The sequence below is a fragment of the Etheostoma spectabile genome, chromosome 6 (genome assembly GCF_008692095.1).
Source record: "Etheostoma spectabile isolate EspeVRDwgs_2016 chromosome 6, UIUC_Espe_1.0, whole genome shotgun sequence".
Classification (NCBI taxonomy): Eukaryota; Metazoa; Chordata; class Actinopteri; order Perciformes; family Percidae; genus Etheostoma; species Etheostoma spectabile.
The window spans coordinates 14015081-14035633 of record NC_045738.1 but is presented as its reverse complement, the minus strand read 5'-3'; the positions used below and the strand labels follow the sequence as shown (position 1 = coordinate 14035633).

At 38.5% G+C, this 20553-nt stretch overlaps 2 protein-coding genes across 5 annotated transcripts in view; both read left to right on the top strand.

Moving 5' to 3' along the window:
• thrap3a (thyroid hormone receptor associated protein 3a) overlaps positions 1-3990 on the top strand; it is an 18489-nt gene extending 14499 nt beyond the window's left edge. For 2 of the 3 annotated variants that reach the window (XM_032517420.1, XM_032517422.1), the window contains 4 exons: positions 1128-1309; positions 1432-1612; positions 1774-1923; positions 2357-2610. In XM_032517420.1, coding sequence (XP_032373311.1) covers positions 1128-1309; positions 1432-1612; positions 1774-1923; positions 2357-2596 — 753 coding nt within the window. In that variant the 3' untranslated portion in view covers positions 2597-2610. Of the gene's footprint in view, positions 1-1127; positions 1310-1431; positions 1613-1773; positions 1924-2356 lie in introns of all 3 variants that reach the window. The other variant, XM_032517421.1, reaches the window with a different exon arrangement.
• A 3798-nt stretch (positions 3991-7788) lies between these two features.
• On the top strand, positions 7789-20284 carry sh3d21 (SH3 domain containing 21). 2 transcript variants are annotated; one of them, XM_032517448.1, is made up of 17 exons: positions 7789-8022; positions 8584-8741; positions 8850-8907; positions 9740-9849; positions 10376-10466; positions 10577-10638; positions 10719-10758; positions 11222-11316; positions 11690-11791; positions 12189-12240; positions 14993-15043; positions 15141-15258; positions 16500-16665; positions 17814-17894; positions 18078-18274; positions 19578-19641; positions 19790-20284. In XM_032517448.1, exons 1-17 carry the CDS (start codon positions 8019-8021, stop codon positions 19820-19822), a joined length of 1482 nt encoding a protein of 493 aa, XP_032373339.1. In that variant the 5' UTR covers positions 7789-8018; the 3' UTR covers positions 19823-20284. The 2 variants fall into 2 exon arrangements, with proteins under 2 accessions (XP_032373339.1, XP_032373338.1); XM_032517447.1 differs by having other exon boundaries at positions 7790-8022; positions 16497-16665.
• The last annotated feature ends 269 nt before the right edge of the window (positions 20285-20553 follow it).

Below are 20553 nucleotides of genomic sequence, written 5' to 3'. Positions count from 1 at the left end.
AAGATTGACATCACCTGGTCTTTCCAGATGATGATTGAGAACAATTTTATGACGCTGTCAGGTCTCAGCTTTCCAAAGGGGGCAGTGCATGCACCATTTTTTTGTTTTCTGTTATTTTGAAAGTGTAAATGGTGGAAATAAAATCTAACGTTTTGTGACATATTATAGGAATGTCTAATCTGTCCATTTTTTCCATCTTTTCTTGGCTTCTTTATGCACATTAATACAAATGTTTTACCTGGGGTGCCCAAACTTTCGAGCCCCACTGTAAAAGAACCATATTAATTGTTTTGCCAGACACACAGTAGCTCCACAACTACAAAGTGTGTATAGTGGGTCCCAGCAACCATTTCCCAAAGCATACATCAAAGTTTTTAGATTGGTTTCCCACCTTCCAGGCAGCTACGTTACAGTTCATGTCCATACAGTATGATAACCAACTTACAGTGACTTTAAACTTGTTTGAAATAAGAAATCCGTCACTGTGCACATACAGGGATTGTTTTGAAAACACTTTGAATACGTGAAAGCGCCATGTCTCTGAAGCTCTGATGTTGGGAATTAGCTACTGGAAGTCGTGTTGCACATGGAATACAAACAAGCATGGATGACGTGAAATATGCTGATGCTGTTTCTTGCTGTAGCGCAACAAATTCTTGAAGCCTTGTATACTAGACTTTCCCATGAGCATTTGAATGACTAGTAAAGAAGTTTTCAAAACACACCTTTCTGGCAGCTGACCATGCAATAACTAAACCCAAAATACAGCTGCCTAAATATTGACAGTGATGGATTGCCTATCTGAAGCAAATATTAAAGTTTTTTCAAGTTGATTTCCTTTTCATATTAAATATGTGCTTGAAAGACAGAACAATTCTATCTAAAAACATATGCTTTGGAGAATGGTTCAGATTTTAAGGTAATCCTAAAACATGCAAAACTACTGGCTTGGCCCTTTAAGTGCACTGGAAAATTCATTCCAGAATGGCTGTACATTCATGCCAGCTGACATCTACCCATCAACCTCACTGTTTAGTTTACAAACCAGCTTGGCTGTGAGCAGACTGATAGCATCTACATGCTAATCCAAAGTCTGTCCACGATGTTTCTGTTTTTGATTTGGTCAGGACGGTGGGGAAAAATTGAAAGGTGACCCGATGGACCTTCGTTTGGATATTGAGCGCCGTAAAAAATATTCCATCCAGGACAGTGGTTACAATCAGGATCGAGGACAAGATGTGGGAGATTCCCCAGATACTAGTAGAGAGAGATCTGTGGAAAAGTCCTCTAAATGCCACGAGACATCAAAGTATGTGCAACTGACTTGTATTTTTTCAAATCATCTACAAAGTTGTTAAACACTGTTTAACTGTCTTGCATGATAAACAGTTAGCCATGAAGGATCTTGCCTGTGCAATTTTTTCCTTTTAGGAAAAGTAAGAAGAAGCGCTCTTGCTCAAGTTCGTCCTCATCTTCCTCATCCTCTAAGTCCCAAAAACAAGATTTGCCTCACAGCAAGTCTGACCCCAAAGATAAAGGCTTTAACAGGGCCAGACTTGGTCAAACAGAGTCCCTAGGACCAGTTGAAGGAGAAAAGCCACGTGGAGGATTTGTAAGTTTAACGCATGTTGACCATGTTTAACCATGTTGGATTGATGGATAGATGGATAACCCTAGTCTGAAATGATGACTGTGTCAGGTTACACTGTACATTTGACTTCAACAGTTTGCTTTAAATCAATTATTTTTCCTTGTCTTATTGTCTAATTACAGCAAGTCCGTATTCGTGGAAGGAGCTGGAACAGAGGCAATTATCAGGGAAATTCTTCACATGGTACCAACACCATGGCAAACATGGCAGTACAGCCAAAAAATGAAGACTGGGACCCAGAGTACACTCCCAAGAGCAGGAAATACTACTTAGTAGGGACAATCTCTTTCCCATTTCATGCATTCCATCTCTGTTTGAATCAACCACATAGTGTCGTTATTCAAATTAACTAAAGTTAGGGCTGCACGATATGAGCAAAATATGTGATAACCTTTTTGAATATGCAATAAGGTATTTACTTGCTATCAATATATAGATCAGTTCTACATTTCCGCTACTTTTTAGAATTCTGCTAAAATACAACAAATCGCTTGTTGAATTTAAGACAAAGTAAAGGAAATCATTCCTAACATTCTATTATTGAACAAATTGAACATTGAATTGAACATTAAAAGACCTAACATTGATTTAAAGTGTGATTTGTGATACATTTTAAAGTGCAGTTTTCTACTTTTTTCTTTCAACTAACACAGACAAATCTCTAAATGTTGTTTGTGATGTGTCAATTGTTGTCATTTCTCTCAGCACGATGACAGAGAACGGGAGGCAGAGTACAAGTGGCTGGACAACAGAGGGCGAGGTCGGGGAAGCTTCTCACGCGGAAGGGCACGATTCATCATCCGCAAAGCCACTGGGGGACCCAACACCAATAGCCCCAAATGGGCCCATGACAAGTTCCACATCAACAGGGAGCAAGACAATGCACATGAAGAGGAGATAGAACCGGACCATAAAGAAGGAGAAATTGATGGCGCGAATACTTGAGCAGTGAAGCATTGATAAAAATCTTAGTTTTCTTCTGTCTTGTTGGGAAGGGATTCTGAGATTCTATCCACCACAATGAATTCATAAATGCAGATTAAAATATTTCAAGACTTTTTTTATGCTTTGATTTCAGCATGGGATACTCGCGCTGACTTGACACAATGATTTTCCACATCAGGATAGAACTCATAACTAGTAGAAGCACTGTTTAAGGGTGGATTGCTGTTTCTTATAAGAATTCTGATTTATGTAACATGCATTTTGCATTATATGGTTGAGGGAAATTGTATGTGCAGCATTGGTAAGGGTAACATTTACACTTTTCTCGCAGGAATGATGCAAAAAAATAAAAAAGACTCCTTAATGACATCTATATTTTTCGGTAGCAAGAGAAAATTACATGGTAGATCAACTCAGCTTGTGCCTTATACCTGTGCAAATGAAGAAATGTTTTGTGAGTGTGTTACAAGATAAATACTTTAAAAAGGTTTTAGAAAATGAGGTTTGTAGTTTTTAACTGTTTCTTGTCTGGATTATTTTGACAGCAATACGTACACTGTAGTTCATGTTGACATCATAAACTTCACTGCACTCTAAAAATGACCCGATCTGACATTGGGACCAAACTCTATGGGTCAAAGGTTATGCCCTACTGTCTTTCATTGTACAACAATCAACAGATCTACAATATTAGTTGGCTGCACAGGAGGCTGTTATTATAAGGATAATAACTACCTGTAAATTTAACATGTTGCTTATTAAACATTTTGCTGTCAAAGATTACTAAACCTTACAGTAGCTCTTTGCTTGAACTTGGATACCACTAATCAATGTATAATATTGATAGTGATTATAAGTTTTTTTTCTCCTCCAAAGACATTCATTGTAGTTTTGAACTTGGCTGTACCGGATTCTGACTTTGTCTGTAACAGAATTAACATAGATTGATTTGTTTTTATTTGATGTTTGCAAACTTTTCTCCAGCCAATTTGTTCAATTATGTAAACTGTCTATAACTGTGTTACCCTTGTGATAAAAGAGGCATTTGAGCATTTATTTAGTCTGTAGTTTGTAAAGAAACAGAAATACAGGGTTTGTAGCGCAAGAATTACAGTATGTCTAAACCTAGAATATTATTTCAGTTCATTACTCCAGTGATTTTAAGTCTAGGATTAGGTTCACATCTGAACATACAATTGAATTACACGATTTTTGTGCCTTGCTGTGGGGCTGCTAATCTTATTTGTACAATGCAGGCCTACGGATTGAGAATCACATTTAATAGTTTTAGGTTTTAGTTTGAAGGTTAAAAGCTTTGGAAAGATTGCATTTTATTAAATAAGTGTTAATGTTTTTTCTTAGAGACCGTAAATTAAAGAGACACTGATTACTTTACTTTTCGCCTTGACTTTTTTTCTTATTGTAATTTATATACAGGTATAAATGCAATTTAGGATAATCAAGCAAACTGTGGCTTGACACATGTCCTCATGTAGCCTCCCACCAGTTTGAGTAGTCACACCGAGAGGAACTGAACATACAGTTTAATGAATAAGCACATTGAGAACCAGTGCCTTACTGTTGTAAAGAGCCTTGTTTTCTCCCAGAAACACTGGGACACTGGGGGAAGCTTACCAGTTGTTTCACTTTGTACTTACATGACCAGCCCAATGTCATGGCAGGTCGGGAAATGGTGACGTTATGAAATCTTTTGATTTGTGTCTGTACACAAATCAAAAGATTTCATAACGTCACCACGTTGTTGCGTCCCCCAGAGACTGCGGATCATGTTCCGGCAGCCGCCTTTCCTCGTTGTTCTTTTTCTAACTACTAACTACTTTTTCCAACTGTCCCGTTGTTGTAGGGCGTCCTGCGTGTGGTGGTCTGTCCGGCAGAGTGTGGCGTTTCATTTTCCCGTAGTTGCTTACCCCAGAGACCACAGATTGTGTACCGGCGGTACATTTATTGACAAATCAATAAATCTAAATAACGTGACAATTTCACAAATTGACGTGAGATCGGGTTAATATGAACGCCTCACAGCTGCACAACAACTACCTGTTGTTATATGTTTAAGTCTTTTTTTGACAAAAAGACTACAGTGTGTCCACTGAAAATCCGCCGGATGTTGCTCTTTTCAGCCAGATCTCCATTACCTTCTTCTTCTTTTGAGTTGCTATTTTAGATTTATGAGGACTATGGTTAACTGCACTTCAGACCTTTGAAGGGTAAATCCAGACAGCTAGCTAGCTAGACAATCTGTCAAATCTGAGTTTTCTGTTGCACGACTAGCACAACCTTTGACAACAACTAGCGCCAAGACACAATCCGCGGTCTCTGGGGGACGCAACAATGGGGAAATGAAATGTCACACGTCGGTGACGACAACAACATGGACCACCACATGCGGGACGCGATCCCCGGGCGCAGGGACACAAACCGTGGTCTCCGTGGTGAATGTCCTGTGCGGTTTGACTCATTCACCACCCCAACCAACCTCCCTGCGCAGATTTTCGTCTTTTCAATACTATTCGCTATTCTGTGATCCTGAAATAGGCTTCCCATTAAAATGCATTACTTCAAAATTTGTAATCAACACACAAAAATAACTAACATTAACGTGAACTGCACACAAATCGCTAAATGTCTGCGTAGAGTACTATAGGATTCGTCGAGGGTATTCTGCATCAAGCACACTGTACAGTTCCTCTGCTATCATGCTGTAGTTCAGAGTAGGCTTGGTCCGTTGTTAACATTTTCAAACCGGTTTGATATCAAGCCAAACACCGGACCGGTAGACAGTTTTATCACTAGGTTTCGCACTTGTCTTAGCCGCTCCCTAGTGCGATTGATGAGAGCCCATAATAAGAGTGTAGCAACTCCAGTCCACATGGTGCTAGCAGTAATCAACCTGTAAGCCATGACTTTTTTTCCTGCAGTGGGGATTATAATAACCTCTTTGGTTTAAGTGTTGACTCGACCTTGTCTTTTACATCTCACCTCTTCCGTTGTCTAGAAACCTGAAATGTTTTCATTTGGGCGGCACAGTTTTAGGGCTCTGAATTTAACTGCCATATCGTCTCGTCACCTCAAAAAATCTTTCAAAAAACATCAACTTTCTAGTAAACAAACACAAGGTGCACCGTTTAATCCCCTCTGTCACTACCCAATGTAAGTCGAGTGCAGATGTGAGTTACGCATGCTCATATTTAAACGGTTTACAGCATAACGTGTCATACTCAATGAAAGTCGAGTCAGACCGGCTCTGGTCGAGTGCAGCTGTGAGATGTGCATGCTCAGATTTAAAATGGTTTACGACCTATCTTGTCATAATGAAATTTGTAAAATCCTTAAAATAATAAACTTTTCTCATTGCAAACAATAACCGAAGCTATCTATGATAGTTTGATTGCACGATTGAACGCTCAAGACGTCATTTAAGTGACAGCCTTTGTTGTGTTTGATTGCTAACTTGTAGCGAGCAGTGAACAAACTTTGTTATGTAGGTAGGTACATGGGTCCATTTTTACTGTGTTGACATTACAGAAGTCTCTTGTTAGCATGTTGTAGGATACTTGTCGCAAAGTGACACATGCGCAAATCTGCACTCCACTCACATTGGGTAGTGACAGCCCCTTCCACTGCCACTGAAATCTTATCACCTTCATAGCACTGTTCTGCGGTAAATTGCTGTCAGACACTGGCGATTTTGTTAGTTTATTTTTTCATAAACATACATAACATTTTGTTTATCGTGTTGTCTCATGGCTTATTACTAATGTAAGGAATGTTGAATGAGCTATGCTAGCCGTTATTCTACATTAAATTATTAAATTCTACACTGAAGGTAACAATAGCCCCTATATAAATGTAGCTTGTGTGGAACCTACCGCAGTAATGCACTACTTGATCAATAAAAGAGCTACAATACTGAAAAATTATTTGGTTCAGAAAACAGCAACGTTATTGAGAAGCAGTTAAACTAGTAATGCTACTGCTCAACACTGCTTGCAATACAAGTTGGATTCAATGCTGTGTCACTGTCGGCACAGGTGGTTAATGAAACCGGGTGTGGTGATTGATCTTAATTAGGTAACCAATTTGATCAACAGAAGGCCAAGGTGACCTGATTCACTCAGAGTTATGAAAGTCATTGGAGTCTCCAGGTAGTCTTTGAATAAACAATCATTAGTCTTGCATTTCCAGACTTTCTTCTGCAGCGCTGCGGAGGAGGGTCTGGAAGAGTTACATCTGGCAGAATTTCCAGCCGATTGAGAGGAATCATGGAAGTGGAACGTTGTGGATATAGACTACACAATCATCAGACTGATCATCTCAGAACCTGTGCATGTCCTCCATTCCTCCAGTAGACGTGTCGAATTTGATAATAGAATTTTAATTGTGTTTTGATTATGTATAATAATATATATTTTTTAAATTTATTGTACATTGTTTTGTTTTTTGTTTAACAATTGTATGAGCTGTGAATTCTTGTTTATTTGGTAATGGGGTAGTTTGTACACATTATTTGTACTTTTTAATATCCACTCAATGTTGTCCTGGAGAAAACTTTTACAGGACAAAAAATAAGACAATATCCTATTCCACACAATGTTGAAGACTAGACTGAGAGGACTCCCCAACATTCAACAGAGAAGATGAAGTAGTGCTTCAATAATGACTTAGTGACCTAACATTTTGAGCAAAGGTACATCTTTATCCTCAAATAAAAATGTAGTTTTGAAAATGTACTTTTCTTTTCCACATTGATTTGGTTTGTGAAATTCAGTGTTGCGTAACCCTGGTTCTGCTTTTATAACTGGCCAGTCACTTTGCCTCAAGAGGCATAGAAAAACAACAACATTACAGACACACACTCAAAGTCCTCACAACACACATACAGTGCATAAGGTATTTTAATTTATTTCAAATATGTAGCTATTACACACCATAAAGTATGTTTGAATGTATGTTTGAAAGAGTGAAGCAGATTAGTGTGTCAAGTGTGATTGTGCTGCTTCTGAATCTAGACTTTTGTCTTCTAATATTTTAGTAATACCTTCATTTTCACTGTTTAGTCTCAGCCTGACTTATGTGCTTTGTTCTTGCACTATAAACCTGTCTTACCTGTTCTTTTCCCCCTTCCAACCATCTCTCCTCCTCCTCTCTCTCACTCCCCCCTCTCTCTCTGAACTGTGTGAGCCATCCTACTTCTTGCTGTTGACTTGCCATGACAAGCCTTAGGAGAAGTTGCTCAATGTTAATGTTTGACGTGAAGTAGGAAGAAGGGCCTTGGCTGCCATATCTCTCAGTCTTAGACAAAACAACCACACTCTTTCGGTTCTCCTTCTACTTAAGTGTGTTTGTTGGTTTGTGAAGAAATTACATATTTAAATCCGAGGGAGAAAGACAGAAAGAGACCATGGGTGAGTCAGTATTATTGCTTTTTCTTATATACTGGTGGCTTTTTTGATGTTTCAATCCTCTCAGCTGTCTGTTTGCTGGGATTCTAGAGATTTAATGATAAAAACAAAAACAAAGAGTATGCCGTTAAATATATAATTATTTTAAATTTGCCATGCAAATAAAACTACTATGATACCATTGCATAGCTATGCATTGATTCAATCTATTTGTATTTGCTGTGAAATAAGGGTAATATTTTTTTAGTAACCCAGAGATTTAGAAAACTTTACAATGCTGGGTGACTTTTCCTTATTGGGGAATTTTAAAAAATTCTATTAATGCTGCAGACTGACATTACAAACATTTTTCCACTTGTAAGGAATGTTTAGTGACGGAAAAACACTGTATGGTTTATCTGCAATAATCTACATTCGCTCAAAGCCTGCATCCTTGTCTGGCCTCGACTACTTTAGAGGTTTGTCTTGGTTTTAAAATGTCGGGACACATCACTTGTGAAGCATGCACATCAGCCTTTTGTGCAAAGCCTCTAATTTTCTGCCCCATTTACGGTGTCACTTTAGAGGTGCTGGTGCTGGTCGACTTCGAGGGCACCATGGGAGACGAGATCACAGTGAGGATGGGGGATGTGGTCAAAAACGTTACCAAGGCCAGCGAGGAGGGATGGCTGGAGGGAGAGCTGGGAGGAAGGAGAGGCATCTTCCCTGCTACCTTTGTCAAGGTCTGTTAATGCTATACAGTCCACAGCATGTTGCTGATACTGGATTGTGTGTTTGCTCATCCAAATGTCTTAAAATATGCCTTGTCTTTTTTTTTTTTCATATAACAGGTGGTGCCAGTCTATTTGATGGGTGACAGCCAGAGGGAGCCACGAAGCATTAGACAAAGTAAAAGGCTAAATTCTCAGCATTCTTCATTTTCTTCACTGTCATCAGCTTACAAAGCAGAAAGTATCTATTTTCACTGTCCAAACAGTATGAGAAGGGTTTCAATTTTAAAGACTATATATGCATTCTGGGAATAATTTACTTGCTAAATTTCCTTTTACTATATTGTATGTGATCAGCTCCTAAATTTAACATGTATATATCCACATATCCTCATTCATTTCATTTGTTGGGAAATGGTATCAATTTCTTCAAAGGGTCCATATCTCCATTTGGAATGAAGGTCTTCAAATAATTTAATCTGTGTAAACTTGTATGTGTAAAAGATCCAAGATAACAGCCTTCTGACACTGCAGCATTAAGCACATTATGCCAATCAAGAAGAATTATCCTCTCTAAAATCTGCACATATTGCAAGATGAACCCCTTATCTCAGCGTGCAGCTAAAGTCGGCTCAACATAAACCATGACAATATTTGACAGTGCTATTCATATCAGGTTGGCTATTTTAACATTCTATGATCTAAAATCACAAGTGTTCATTATTGTGGTCAGTGTGCTGCATGCGTTCCGCAAGACAGTGCAGCAAGCAAGCCAACTGTAAACATACGTTCACCACATCCTCGCCACACAAATCTTAATTATAATGTATGGCAATGGGGCAGATATACATAAACTGTCCTTAAGGGATTAGGCATGTTACAAGCGCCAAAGTGCTTTTCCGTCTTAGCACTGTCCTGTTGAGACTTGACTACTCTGCCTCAAGCTAAACATACCATTGTTGAGCTCTAGCTTTTCCAGCAGCTTAACCAATAGATTCTTTGTCTTTCAGTGAAGAAGATGAAACAGACAAGGAAATGTGAGGTAGCGTTCGCCTATAGCCCCGTGAATGAAGACGAACTGACGCTGGTTGTTGGGGAGACAATAGAAATTGTCAGAGAGGTAAAGTTTCCCAAAACCTCCACATTTAAACTCAAATACCCTACAGTGGTTATCAGCAAACGAGCTGTGTTAGCCTACTATCAAGTTGTTGTAAGCAAGGCATGTACCTGCTGGTTGCTAAAGCTGCTCAGTAGCCAAAACCTTAGCATTGTATGCAAATCTAGGTGTTGGTTGAATCTTTGCTCAGCCAATTGCTGAGTGTTTTTCATATTGATTATTTGGGTATTACAATATTTTTTATATTTGGCCGCCATGCTGACAAAACATGTTTCCAAGTACGTACAAATTACAGCTTTATGGAAATGTAGGTGAACTGATCTGACTACACTAGAGTAGAGCTGACTAAGAGTTTACATGGACGTTTCATGCCATCAAGTAATCAGATCTGAAACATTACTGAGTAATATCTGGAGTGTATACCTGTTGTTAAGTGTTTTACCAAAGTGTAAGTGCAGCCATTCCATTTTGTCTTCTCACAACCTTGCTTGTTGTACTGTTTCTCTCCACAATATAATCTATACAACAGATTGAAGATGGATGGTGGATGGGTGTGAAAAATGGCAAAGCAGGAGCATTTCCGTCAAATTTTGTCAAAGAAATCTTTGTTTCCCCTAAAGGTTAGTAAAGCCAAAACTTTTGTTTACTTTTTTTCTTTTTACTTTTTCCTGCACATGTAATCTAAAAAAAACAACAGCTGAACTGATTATTTGTGATATTCTTTTTACAGACAACAAGCACAATGAGGTCAAGTCAAGACCTAAGCTGACTGACGCAGTGTTCAACAAGGAGGTATGTAGCGCAGAAATAACATTTTTGAAATGCATGACTTGTTTACCATTGAATTAAATGTATTTTCTATCCTTATGAAGATATCTCAACGGGCAAGTGTGAGGAACAAAGCAAAAAATGGTAAGTCATTAAAGGGTGCTTTAAAGATATTATTTTTAACTTTTTGCACAATCATTGACTAAACACTATGGGGATACCCTAATTTTAGGTGGCATTTCTACTGAACAGCATTTCAAAAGCAACTTGACAGCATCTATTTATACCCAGACACTTGGTAATTCCTGTACTTTAACCTGAATGGTTTCTGGGTGGGGTCAAGTCTAAATACATGCCATGTGGCCAAAGTGCCTTGATTAATCACTTTACAGAGGGTTACGTCAGAGTGGAATATCCCTCAGGGATCAAGGTGTAAAACTTTTATCTGTAGTTTGTCACAACCTCTTTCCAGATATCCTTTGAGTTATTAATGTGAAGGTTGCATACAAGACTGATAAGATTATTCATCATTATTAAAACATGTACTATACTGCTCAGATACTGTAAGGTTAGTAACCATGTTATCTCTGATACTACGTCTCCTTAGTGGTGGAGTGTTGCAAAGTCATGTTTGACTACAAGGCCAAAACGGAGGATGAGTTGGATCTGAAAAAAGGAGACATTGTTGGGATACTGAGCAAGGTTGGAGAACAACTTATTTTAGTTTCAAACACGTTTTCCCATGATGTCATATTCTTAACAGACTCCTTCAGGTATAATTGTTTTACAAACTATGCAAAGAAGGCAAACAGTATCATATTGTTTGTCCAGTCAAACGAGTTGTATCACTTTAAAAAAAATGTACAAGGTGAGGCATGTTTAAGTGACACAAATTTGGCAGTTGCCCAATGGTATCACCAAAAAATAAATATCTGAGATAAAATGCTATGATAAATTGGTGATAAGGCAGCTGTGTCTTGCTTGACAATTTGGTAACCTCTTGAGCAATTTGGCATCCCAAGGGACATTGCTATGTTTGAGCTTCAAATGTGACTCATTAATCTCCAATCTTTAGGAAACAGAAGATGAAGGCTGGTGGGAGGGAGAGCTAAACGGACGCCGTGGTTTCTTTCCGGATAACTTTGTCATGGTGATACCACCAATGGACAGCCTGCAAGTGAGTGGACTAAAACACAATCTCAAGAATATCCTTGTTGGACTGGACCTTCTCCCTTTTAAAGATATTCAAGATTTGACAACTGCATTGTGCTACCATGAAACCATGGACACGCTTTATAGTAACTCTTATCTACTATACTTTTAATGTTTTAAAATGGCTCTAAATGCAATGCACATAATGACACTTTATCTGCAGCTGGCTGGTCCTGTATTTGTGTTACTTTAGCAAGTCTGCAGCCAGTGTGCAGTGAGTCAGGATTGTCTTTACCGTCCTCTGTTTTGGAATTACTCACTGAAAATTCCCTTAGTGGAAAGAGTCTGTAAAATAGAAATGACTTTATTCACATGGGAACGTACTTGCCAACCTGTTGAGTTTTCCGTTTCTCGTCCTCTAGTCTGGGACCACAAGCCAACCGCCTGCACGCAACATCGACAAGAAACCCTCAGGTAGGAGACTAGTATGTATATTGGCACAAGAACAAACACTGTTTGACATTCAAATGGGGATCTGGGCTTCATGTTTTAGAGGTACTCCTGTGACTCATGACTCCTGGCTAGAGGGGCGTTTGGCCTGGCAGTGTGCTGACAGTTTGGACTGTGATGGGCTGCAGTTTTAGCAGATGGAGGAATTGGCAGCCGTATTGGTTGTGCGATTTCCAGCATGTGGTATAAAAGCAGCCAAAATGGTCCCCTGTTCAACGTAATTTTTTTAATGTGCCACTGAAGCAGCATAAAGCCCTTTCAGTATGGATCACAACATTGCCGAATCAGTCTTCTGTACCTTCCATTATTATTTCTGCTCATCTACTCACTGATAGAAAGTAACTGAGTACATCTTCTAAAGTACTGTACTTCAGTACAATTTTGAGGTCCTTTTACTTAATTTAAGTATTTCCATTTTATGCTACTTTCTACTTCGTAAGCAATAATATACTTTTTATACTAATACTTTTATCTAACAGCTTAGTTACTTTTCAGATTCAAATTAATGATATGTACATACAACAGCTAATAAATCAATTATAATTGTACATTAAGCTATTAAGCAGTGTATTAAGTAGTCACAGTGTGCCTCACCTCTACCAGCAGAAACATTAAGGGATGTTTACACATCAATTCATCAATGGTTATAATCCAAAAATATAATATGTACAATTATGAAATGGGCCATTCTGCATTAGTGCTTCTACTTTTGGTAGACTTTGATTGACATATTAACTGTATTTATGTACTCTTACTAAAGAATTTGAAGATGGTTTGGAGTCAAGAGTTATGCCAACATGTTACCCACTAAACAATATGTGTGATTGCTACTCTTATATGGTTATAAAGTCTGCAGTGTTATTTCTGGGTGGGAGATTTACCTTGGAAAGTTTAGATTACTTTAAAATTTCTAAATTGTTGTTGCCATTGTCACAGTTACTAAAAAAAGAGCGCATGAAGCTTAATAGACTTGGAAACAAGAAGATGTAGAAGTCAAATCTCTGAGCCGCATGGAGCAGGATGTGGCTTCTTGTCAAGTCTCAGCTGAGGAGTGCCGTCTGTGGTGCAAGTTGCATCTTTTGCAAATCAAAATTGTCTCTTTTACAAATTTAGACCTCTTTTAGAACTCTATATTTGGTTGGAGATTGAAAAATGTCATGCTCGTCAAAACATTTGTGGTTAAACTGGCAGGTGGAAACAGAGGCATACAAAGTGTGCAGCTATTCAAAGATCTCACCTGAACAATTGGATATCAGTGCAGCAGTCTCATAATTTGTACTGAAATACTGTATTTGTACACTAATTACAGCATTTCTTTCCACACAGTATCACTCACAAGAATTTGACAGGAAGTTTCAGACTATAGCAAGATGGGGGGATGGTTAGACTGGTCACGTGACACAGTTCAGGAGTCTTGGAGGAAACAAGGGGGTGGGGGTTGAGGAGAGCTCGGTCACAGAGATTTTCAGAACCAGCACTACTGCTACTACTGCTGTGTGGATGGTTTGCTTGTGAGGGAATGTTGCAAAATGCTTTGAACACTCAAGGTAGGCTTCCTGTGTTGTCGTTCTGTCCAATGTTCATGCAAAGTATTATGCTTTCTTTATGGCTATGCATTAGAACAGTTTTACTTCTTAGATTTGTGCTTGTTTTTACTTAGCAGAGCTGTAACGGCTCCTTAACATCTTCTGTCTGAAACAAGCACTTGACTTGCATGGCAAATAGGGAATCTCTCACATTACCATCAGTTCACTGACGCTTCATAGTTTAAGCATCTATCCTTGCAGTCTCCAAGGAAAAGTCCCCTCAGGGGCTATATTTTTTCCGTGAGCTGAGGCAGGGTGACTGTCCCTGATGAACTTGTTGAGAACCTTGGGAGCGTTACTGTAGTGCTATTGGATAGTGCGGTGACCTGGTCTGCTGCACTGATGTGCACGGCTTTGCCTTCACATGCAACTGCTCATAATCTAGATTACACTTCAATTTAATTGACTAGTAGCATTTCTACTGCACCACATTAAACCCAAATGCTTTCTGGGGTAAACAAATTCAAAAATTGGACAAATAAAATAAACCAGTGGCTTTTTACTAGTGGTTACAGTTCTGAGTAATGGCAATGAAAACAATAATACATTAACGCGAGTGGTAACAACAATAGAAGCAGAATGGATAGAGACTAACAGTACTTTCATCTATTACAACAGACGCTTCACCTGTCTAAGGTGTAAAAGCTTACTTTTATTCATCAATGGCAGATTTGCTTAGCATACATATTTTTTTTCAACTTGCTCTATAATCTTATTTTTCCTCACCATGGCCGATGGGATCAAAGTGCCAATATTTTTTTGATCAAATCCCAATGTAGAATGTCACTGCTTCAAGGGCCTGGCGACACGAGAAGTCTTAAGGAGGCTTAGCCCCCTCAGTTGTTTCTTTTGTCCCCTCTGTTTACCTCATAACAATTTGACAATCAACCAACGTACTGTCTTTCAGAGAATGCGTGGGCTAAGTTTTAAAGCTAGTTTAAAGATATTGGTATCATATGAGACTAGACGACACAAAGAATCCATTGGTACCAACTACGACATGCTAGCTTATGTTTCACAGTTAGGCTGAATTTTACTTTATGAAAAAAGTAATTTTCCAATTTCAGCTGTGCTATTCACATACCAAATGCAACTTTGTAGTAATGGTTCATTCACTACTGCATTTTTAGTGAAGACAGAGGCCTCAGCGATGGAGAAAGGTGGTCCAGCAAAGACAAAAGGTATACATGGCAGTGGCTTTAATGATAATTATAACATTGTTGTGTACTTTTATAGAGAAAGAGTGTTGTGGAGTAATGTAATGAATTTGATTTCCAGATGACAAACCAGAGGTTAAGGACATGAGAAGCAATCCGCCAACCAAGGTCAAGCTGCCATCCATCAGCAAGCCCAGCCCACCTCCAGTCAAAGACAAACCCACCAAAGTTTTACCCAAGTAAGTAATGCCAAAGTAGAGCTGGGCAATATGGGGAAAAAAATCTAATATTATAATATTTTTTAACAAAAACATTGATAGCAATGTTGCCGCAATATTGTAGGGTTGACTATTGGTGCTTTCACAAAATATTAACACAATGATATTTGTGATAAACAATCACCAATATTGTGGATACGATGACTAAGTGGGTAAACAAGTAAGTCTGGTACATTTAGAAAATTATGTTACTTTACTGTAATGCAGCCTTTAAAATTAGGCAACATCTAACCTTGTATATCAGTGTTGATATAAAATCAATATATTGCCCAGCCCTATGCCAAAGACTCTCTGGCGTTGTGTTTGATGAATACACTCCATGCTAAACTACTAAAGACTTTCTAAATAATATGTCTTCCCACTCAGAGACATGAATACTGATTTATTTGCAACATTTTAAGCAAAAGGCCTTTAGGAAATGTCAGGAACACTTTCTCCTTGTTGGTCTGGCCCCGGGAGCACAGCCTTTAGATGAGAAAGGTTTTGGTTGCCGACACCAGTTGCCATGGTGTCCTTATAGAAGAATGCCAGGATGCCCGACCTTTAGCGGCTCAGTGGAAAGTCTGGGATGAGTCAAATCGGGTCTAAACAGATGAGAGCAGCCCATTTCCTGTTTCCTGAGCGAAACACACACACATACAAAAACTGAGAAAACAAAAACAGCCCTGTCTTGAGGGGGCTGCTAATGGAGAACAAACATTTTATAAAAATTGTTTCCAAGCAAATATGTTTAGAAGGGACACCTTTCCATGTCTTTAAGAATTATTCTTAATTTTCTAAAAGCTCAATCTTCCAGGCCTTTAACTCAAGGGCAAGGATGATTATTTATAAACTTCATATCAGATCTAACCAATGCATAAAGGTTACTTAAGTTGAGTTGTGACTCTGGGGAATCTGCCATCATGACTGCTGAGCTGTGAAAGTGAAACATGTGCCAGCCAAGTCAAAATAACATGCAGAGAGACTTCAGCTGCTACTGCTTGGTCTGCACCTGTACCCACCAGAGTGTAGGAAACTGTAAACCAAATTCAAAGTGTTTTTGTGTGCGTGCACAGCCTGAGCACCACAATTTTCTTTCACCAAGAGAGATTTTTTGACTCAGATTCAGATTTTATTCTTGCCTTACATTAACCTTTTTTTATTTACTGCTGTCAAAAGAACTAAATTAAAATCTTATTAAATTGTACTGTTATTTTCAGTAGAACAAATGGTGATGTTGCTCCTGTTTCCCCAAAACAACCGGAGGATAAAGAGACCGACCAGTTTGATGGAATAGACGTGCAGACTGAAAAGCTGTGCCATCCTACAGCAAACAGAGCCAAACCCCCTCACAGGAGACCACCATCAGGCCTTGTTACAGCAACACAAGTACGTCCACCTTAGTGATTTATTACTTTGGTTTGAAAACCTTTGCCCTAAAACGTGAAGAGGTACAAAATGAACGCTTATAGTAATTGAGGCCGGAACTGCTAACAACAAGCTAAACTCCAGAATGCTTTCTTTAGACCTTTGCAACTTGATATTATCGCTTAAAATATAAGGCAACTCTCTACTTTATATTGTGCAGACTTGTTAGGTAAAAGTATGGTCTTTCTTGAAATGGAACAATTTTTACGTTCTTATTGTTTTCTCAGTAATACAATTATTAACAAGGATTGTTTTTATAAATTGGTCACATTGTTTCTCATACATTCCCAATTTTTGTTGTTGTTGTATATACACACATTAATCGCTCCTTTTTTCTTTGTATATATACACATTAATCTCTCCATTGATATGTACGTTGGACCATCATTTTAATCCAAGCACCAATTGTTGGTGCCTTCATTTTCTTTCAGATGAGAGCTATAGTCCGTATTTGCCTCTAGTATAGCAAAAATCAATACATTTATATTCTTGGGTTTTCAGATTTAGATTCATTGGATACTGGTGCAACAGAAGTAATTACATTTAGTGGTACTTTAAATTTCTAGGCCCATTTTGTTCTTTGGTGAAATGCTTTTCTGGAGCCCAAATGTAGTGACAAGTTATATCCAGCACATGCAGGTCAATGATCAAAAATATTTTTCAAACTACGCCATGAGGTAATTGGCTTTTCTAGGCACTACTTGTTTCTTAGACTCACTCATTTTGCAATTAACTTTCAGCAGTATCTTACAAAGGTTTAAAGAAAGGAAGAGATAAGAGTTTCTGAACTTGCACTTTCCATAATTTAGATGTACAGATGTAGCAAGAGAAAAAGCCCAAGTGATAGACTCGACCCAAGTTTTTATGAGTCGGCCATTTTACACTGACAGCAACAAGTTTGGGCCTGATCTCTACTGGGTTTTCAAAAGTCCTTTTGGGAATCGAAGGAATTCATTCCCTTAAGTATCATTTTAAGGTTTGTAGGCCTCCTTGGCTGCTCAAAAGACAGACATAGCTGTTAATTTGGTATAGTTGGAGAATGAGAAACCCTAAGGCTGGTTACTGTTAGCAATGATTGCTATTAAGGCATGGCTAATGTTGCTTTGCAGGCCCAGGGTGCCTCTGACCAGAAAGAACCAGAACTATCACCAAAGAAGTCCCAGACAGAAAAAGTATCTAGCCTGCAAAAGGTTTGTGACATTGACTGCATAGACTGCTTTTCTACAACACAGCACACATGTGGCATTGATGATAAACCTCACTAGTGTGGGTTCAGCTCATATTATATATTGTACACTGTTATATATATATATATATATATATATATATATATATAGTCCAATGTAATGCAAAGCCACCTAAATTCATTGCAGGGTACAGAACGCCTCCTACCATCGCCTGCAAAGCTTGATAATCAACCCAAGACACCACCTCCGCTTCGACCAGCACCACCCAGAGCAGTTGTGGATGGTAGAACTGGGACCCATAAGGAACAAACAACTATAGAAAGCCTGCAGGCTGAGATCAAAGAGCTGAAGATGGCTCTGGATCTATTACAGGCCCGACACGAGTGAGTACTACTCATTTGTGATGTGGGTATGTTTAAGACCTGATGAACTGATTCAGTTTATTTGAGCGGTGTTGCAATTAAAGCTACCGTAAGGCACATATATACCAGTTCACATAGAGGGCCATCATCATCTTCCCTTATTGAGAAGTTGTAGACGGTCCCTTCTATCCCAAATGAATTTCTGGTATACACTAGCACACACAGGAAGTGACTAATCAAAACCTGAGAGAGAAATAAAAACGGTGTTCTAAACATTAGTGTCCCATCTGGAAAAAAATGGATTTAACAGTGTTAAATCTTGTGCATCTCTTTGATTTGCTTGAATATGAAACATCACAGAGGCCTATTTCCTACACATGAGCCATGCTGTGTGCAGATGTAGACGATTTCCTGGCAACTGAACTATGTAAGCTATTCAGAGCCATCAACATGTGATTACAAGCAGAGTAGCTTCAAGGGTGAAACTATGTTCAGTTTGCAAAAAAAAAAAATACATTCTCTTAAAGGCCCTACACATGCACACAGTTGCTTTCACTTATCTTGCCTGATTGGACTTCATTTGTAAATGTGTACAAACTGGGCTTGATTGAAATCTCCTTCACTCTGCTGATAGTTTTGTTGTACATATGTAAATCAATGTGTCACAACTTACTCTGTAATCATTCTTATTTGTCTATAGAGTTTTTGGGCATCATGTAATCTTCAGTATACTGTGGCTCCAACTAGCCATAACCTAACAAAGCGGTCTAATCAGTTATTCTAATCAAGAGAAACTAACACCTTATTAACCGCCTTACTCTTTTGGTGCTTTCTGAGAAACTACATGAACAATGAGACAATCCTCCTAAAGTCCTGTCTGGAGCCAGCCTTAGGTGGCCTCTCGATAAACTGCAGTTTTTTGCCACTTCCACATTTGCTTCATTTTTCAGCACCAGACATGCTTGGCAGAAACTCGCTATAAAAGCTCCATAAAGCCAGGCCACCTCTTCAGGGTCATCACTATGAGCATTTTCTTTCACATTGTTACATTGGCACATCGTCATTTGATACATTATTATTATTATTATTACTATTATTATAAGAGTTTTGATTACAGCCACTTTAAAAATGCATTTACAAAGATGTATTTCTCACTAATGGTGCTTAATAAAAGTGATCAGGATAGAGGCCATTTCTGTTTCTCCACTAAAACAGTAACAATCTAATTCATATTCTTTCACTAACGCATTTGACTTGAATGGTAGCGTACAGTACATCTGACCTATTTAAATTAATCTTTTCTGTTTCTGTCTCTTTTGATCAGCCGAGACATGCAGGAAGTGAAAGAAGAACTGAGGGACGAGAGAAGCAAACGAGTGGCACTGCAGGTCAGTGAGCCATGCCTTCAGTTTTGCATGCATTTGTACTTTATGCTTGCCGCATTTTGCCTGAAGAAAAGAATACGGAAGCTGTGGTTCCCGAGATCATGACTGTGGTATAATTAATTGTTAAAAAAAAAATGTCTTTTCCATACAGGAGGAAGTCCACAGTTTGAAGATGAAGCATTAATCCCAGCACAGACGGGGACTGGGCTGACCGTCTGACACGTTGCCATGCAGGCTTTCATACTGCAAATTTAAACAAGATGAACATTTTTTTTTAGGTAGGGATGGAGAAGACAAGTAAGATCTCCCACTGCAGACAAGTGAAAGTATATCTGACATAGGATTAAGATAATCCTGCATGGGATAAGAGAAACTTAATCCTTCAAAAGACTTTTAAATGATGTACTGTTAAAAGTTTTACATCTTTGAATGCTGGAAATCACAATGGGTTACTCTTGGTTGCAAGTTACTGTTTTACATTGTCCTGTTTCAACTGCCACCTTTATTTCTTTGATCATAGGTTTTACTGTACTTTTACATTTACACAATGCCTCAGCAGAATATGTAATATATGCAGCTGTACATAGGAGGAAATATTGTGATGATAGTGATATTTTTGCAAAAACAATATAATTTCAAGTCATCCAAAGGGGTGTTGTTACTTGAGTGTCAATACCTGAAATACAACTGAAAAGCAGGCAAAGCAGTTTTATTTGTAAAGCATGTTTCATACATACATAAATAGAAATAGATATAATATATACAAACATAACTATATACCAATAATTACTTTTCAGAGCTTTCGGATAAAAGCACTGGAGAACAATCTGGCAGTTGGTTCTAGTGCTGTGCTGCAAAATTACTTAAAGCCAATTCTCCATCACCAACCACACCCTAGAGATCTTAGACGTCTCA

Bases quoted from the DNA above. Each gene is read 5' to 3' on its own strand.
- sh3d21 (XM_032517447.1), top strand. The intron at 8,742-8,849 runs GTCTGTTAATGC...TTCATATAACAG, and splicing joins TCCCTGCTACCTTTGTCAAG to GTGGTGCCAGTCTATTTGAT. The intron at 15,044-15,140 runs GTATACATGGCA...TTTGATTTCCAG, and splicing joins TGGTCCAGCAAAGACAAAAG to ATGACAAACCAGAGGTTAAG.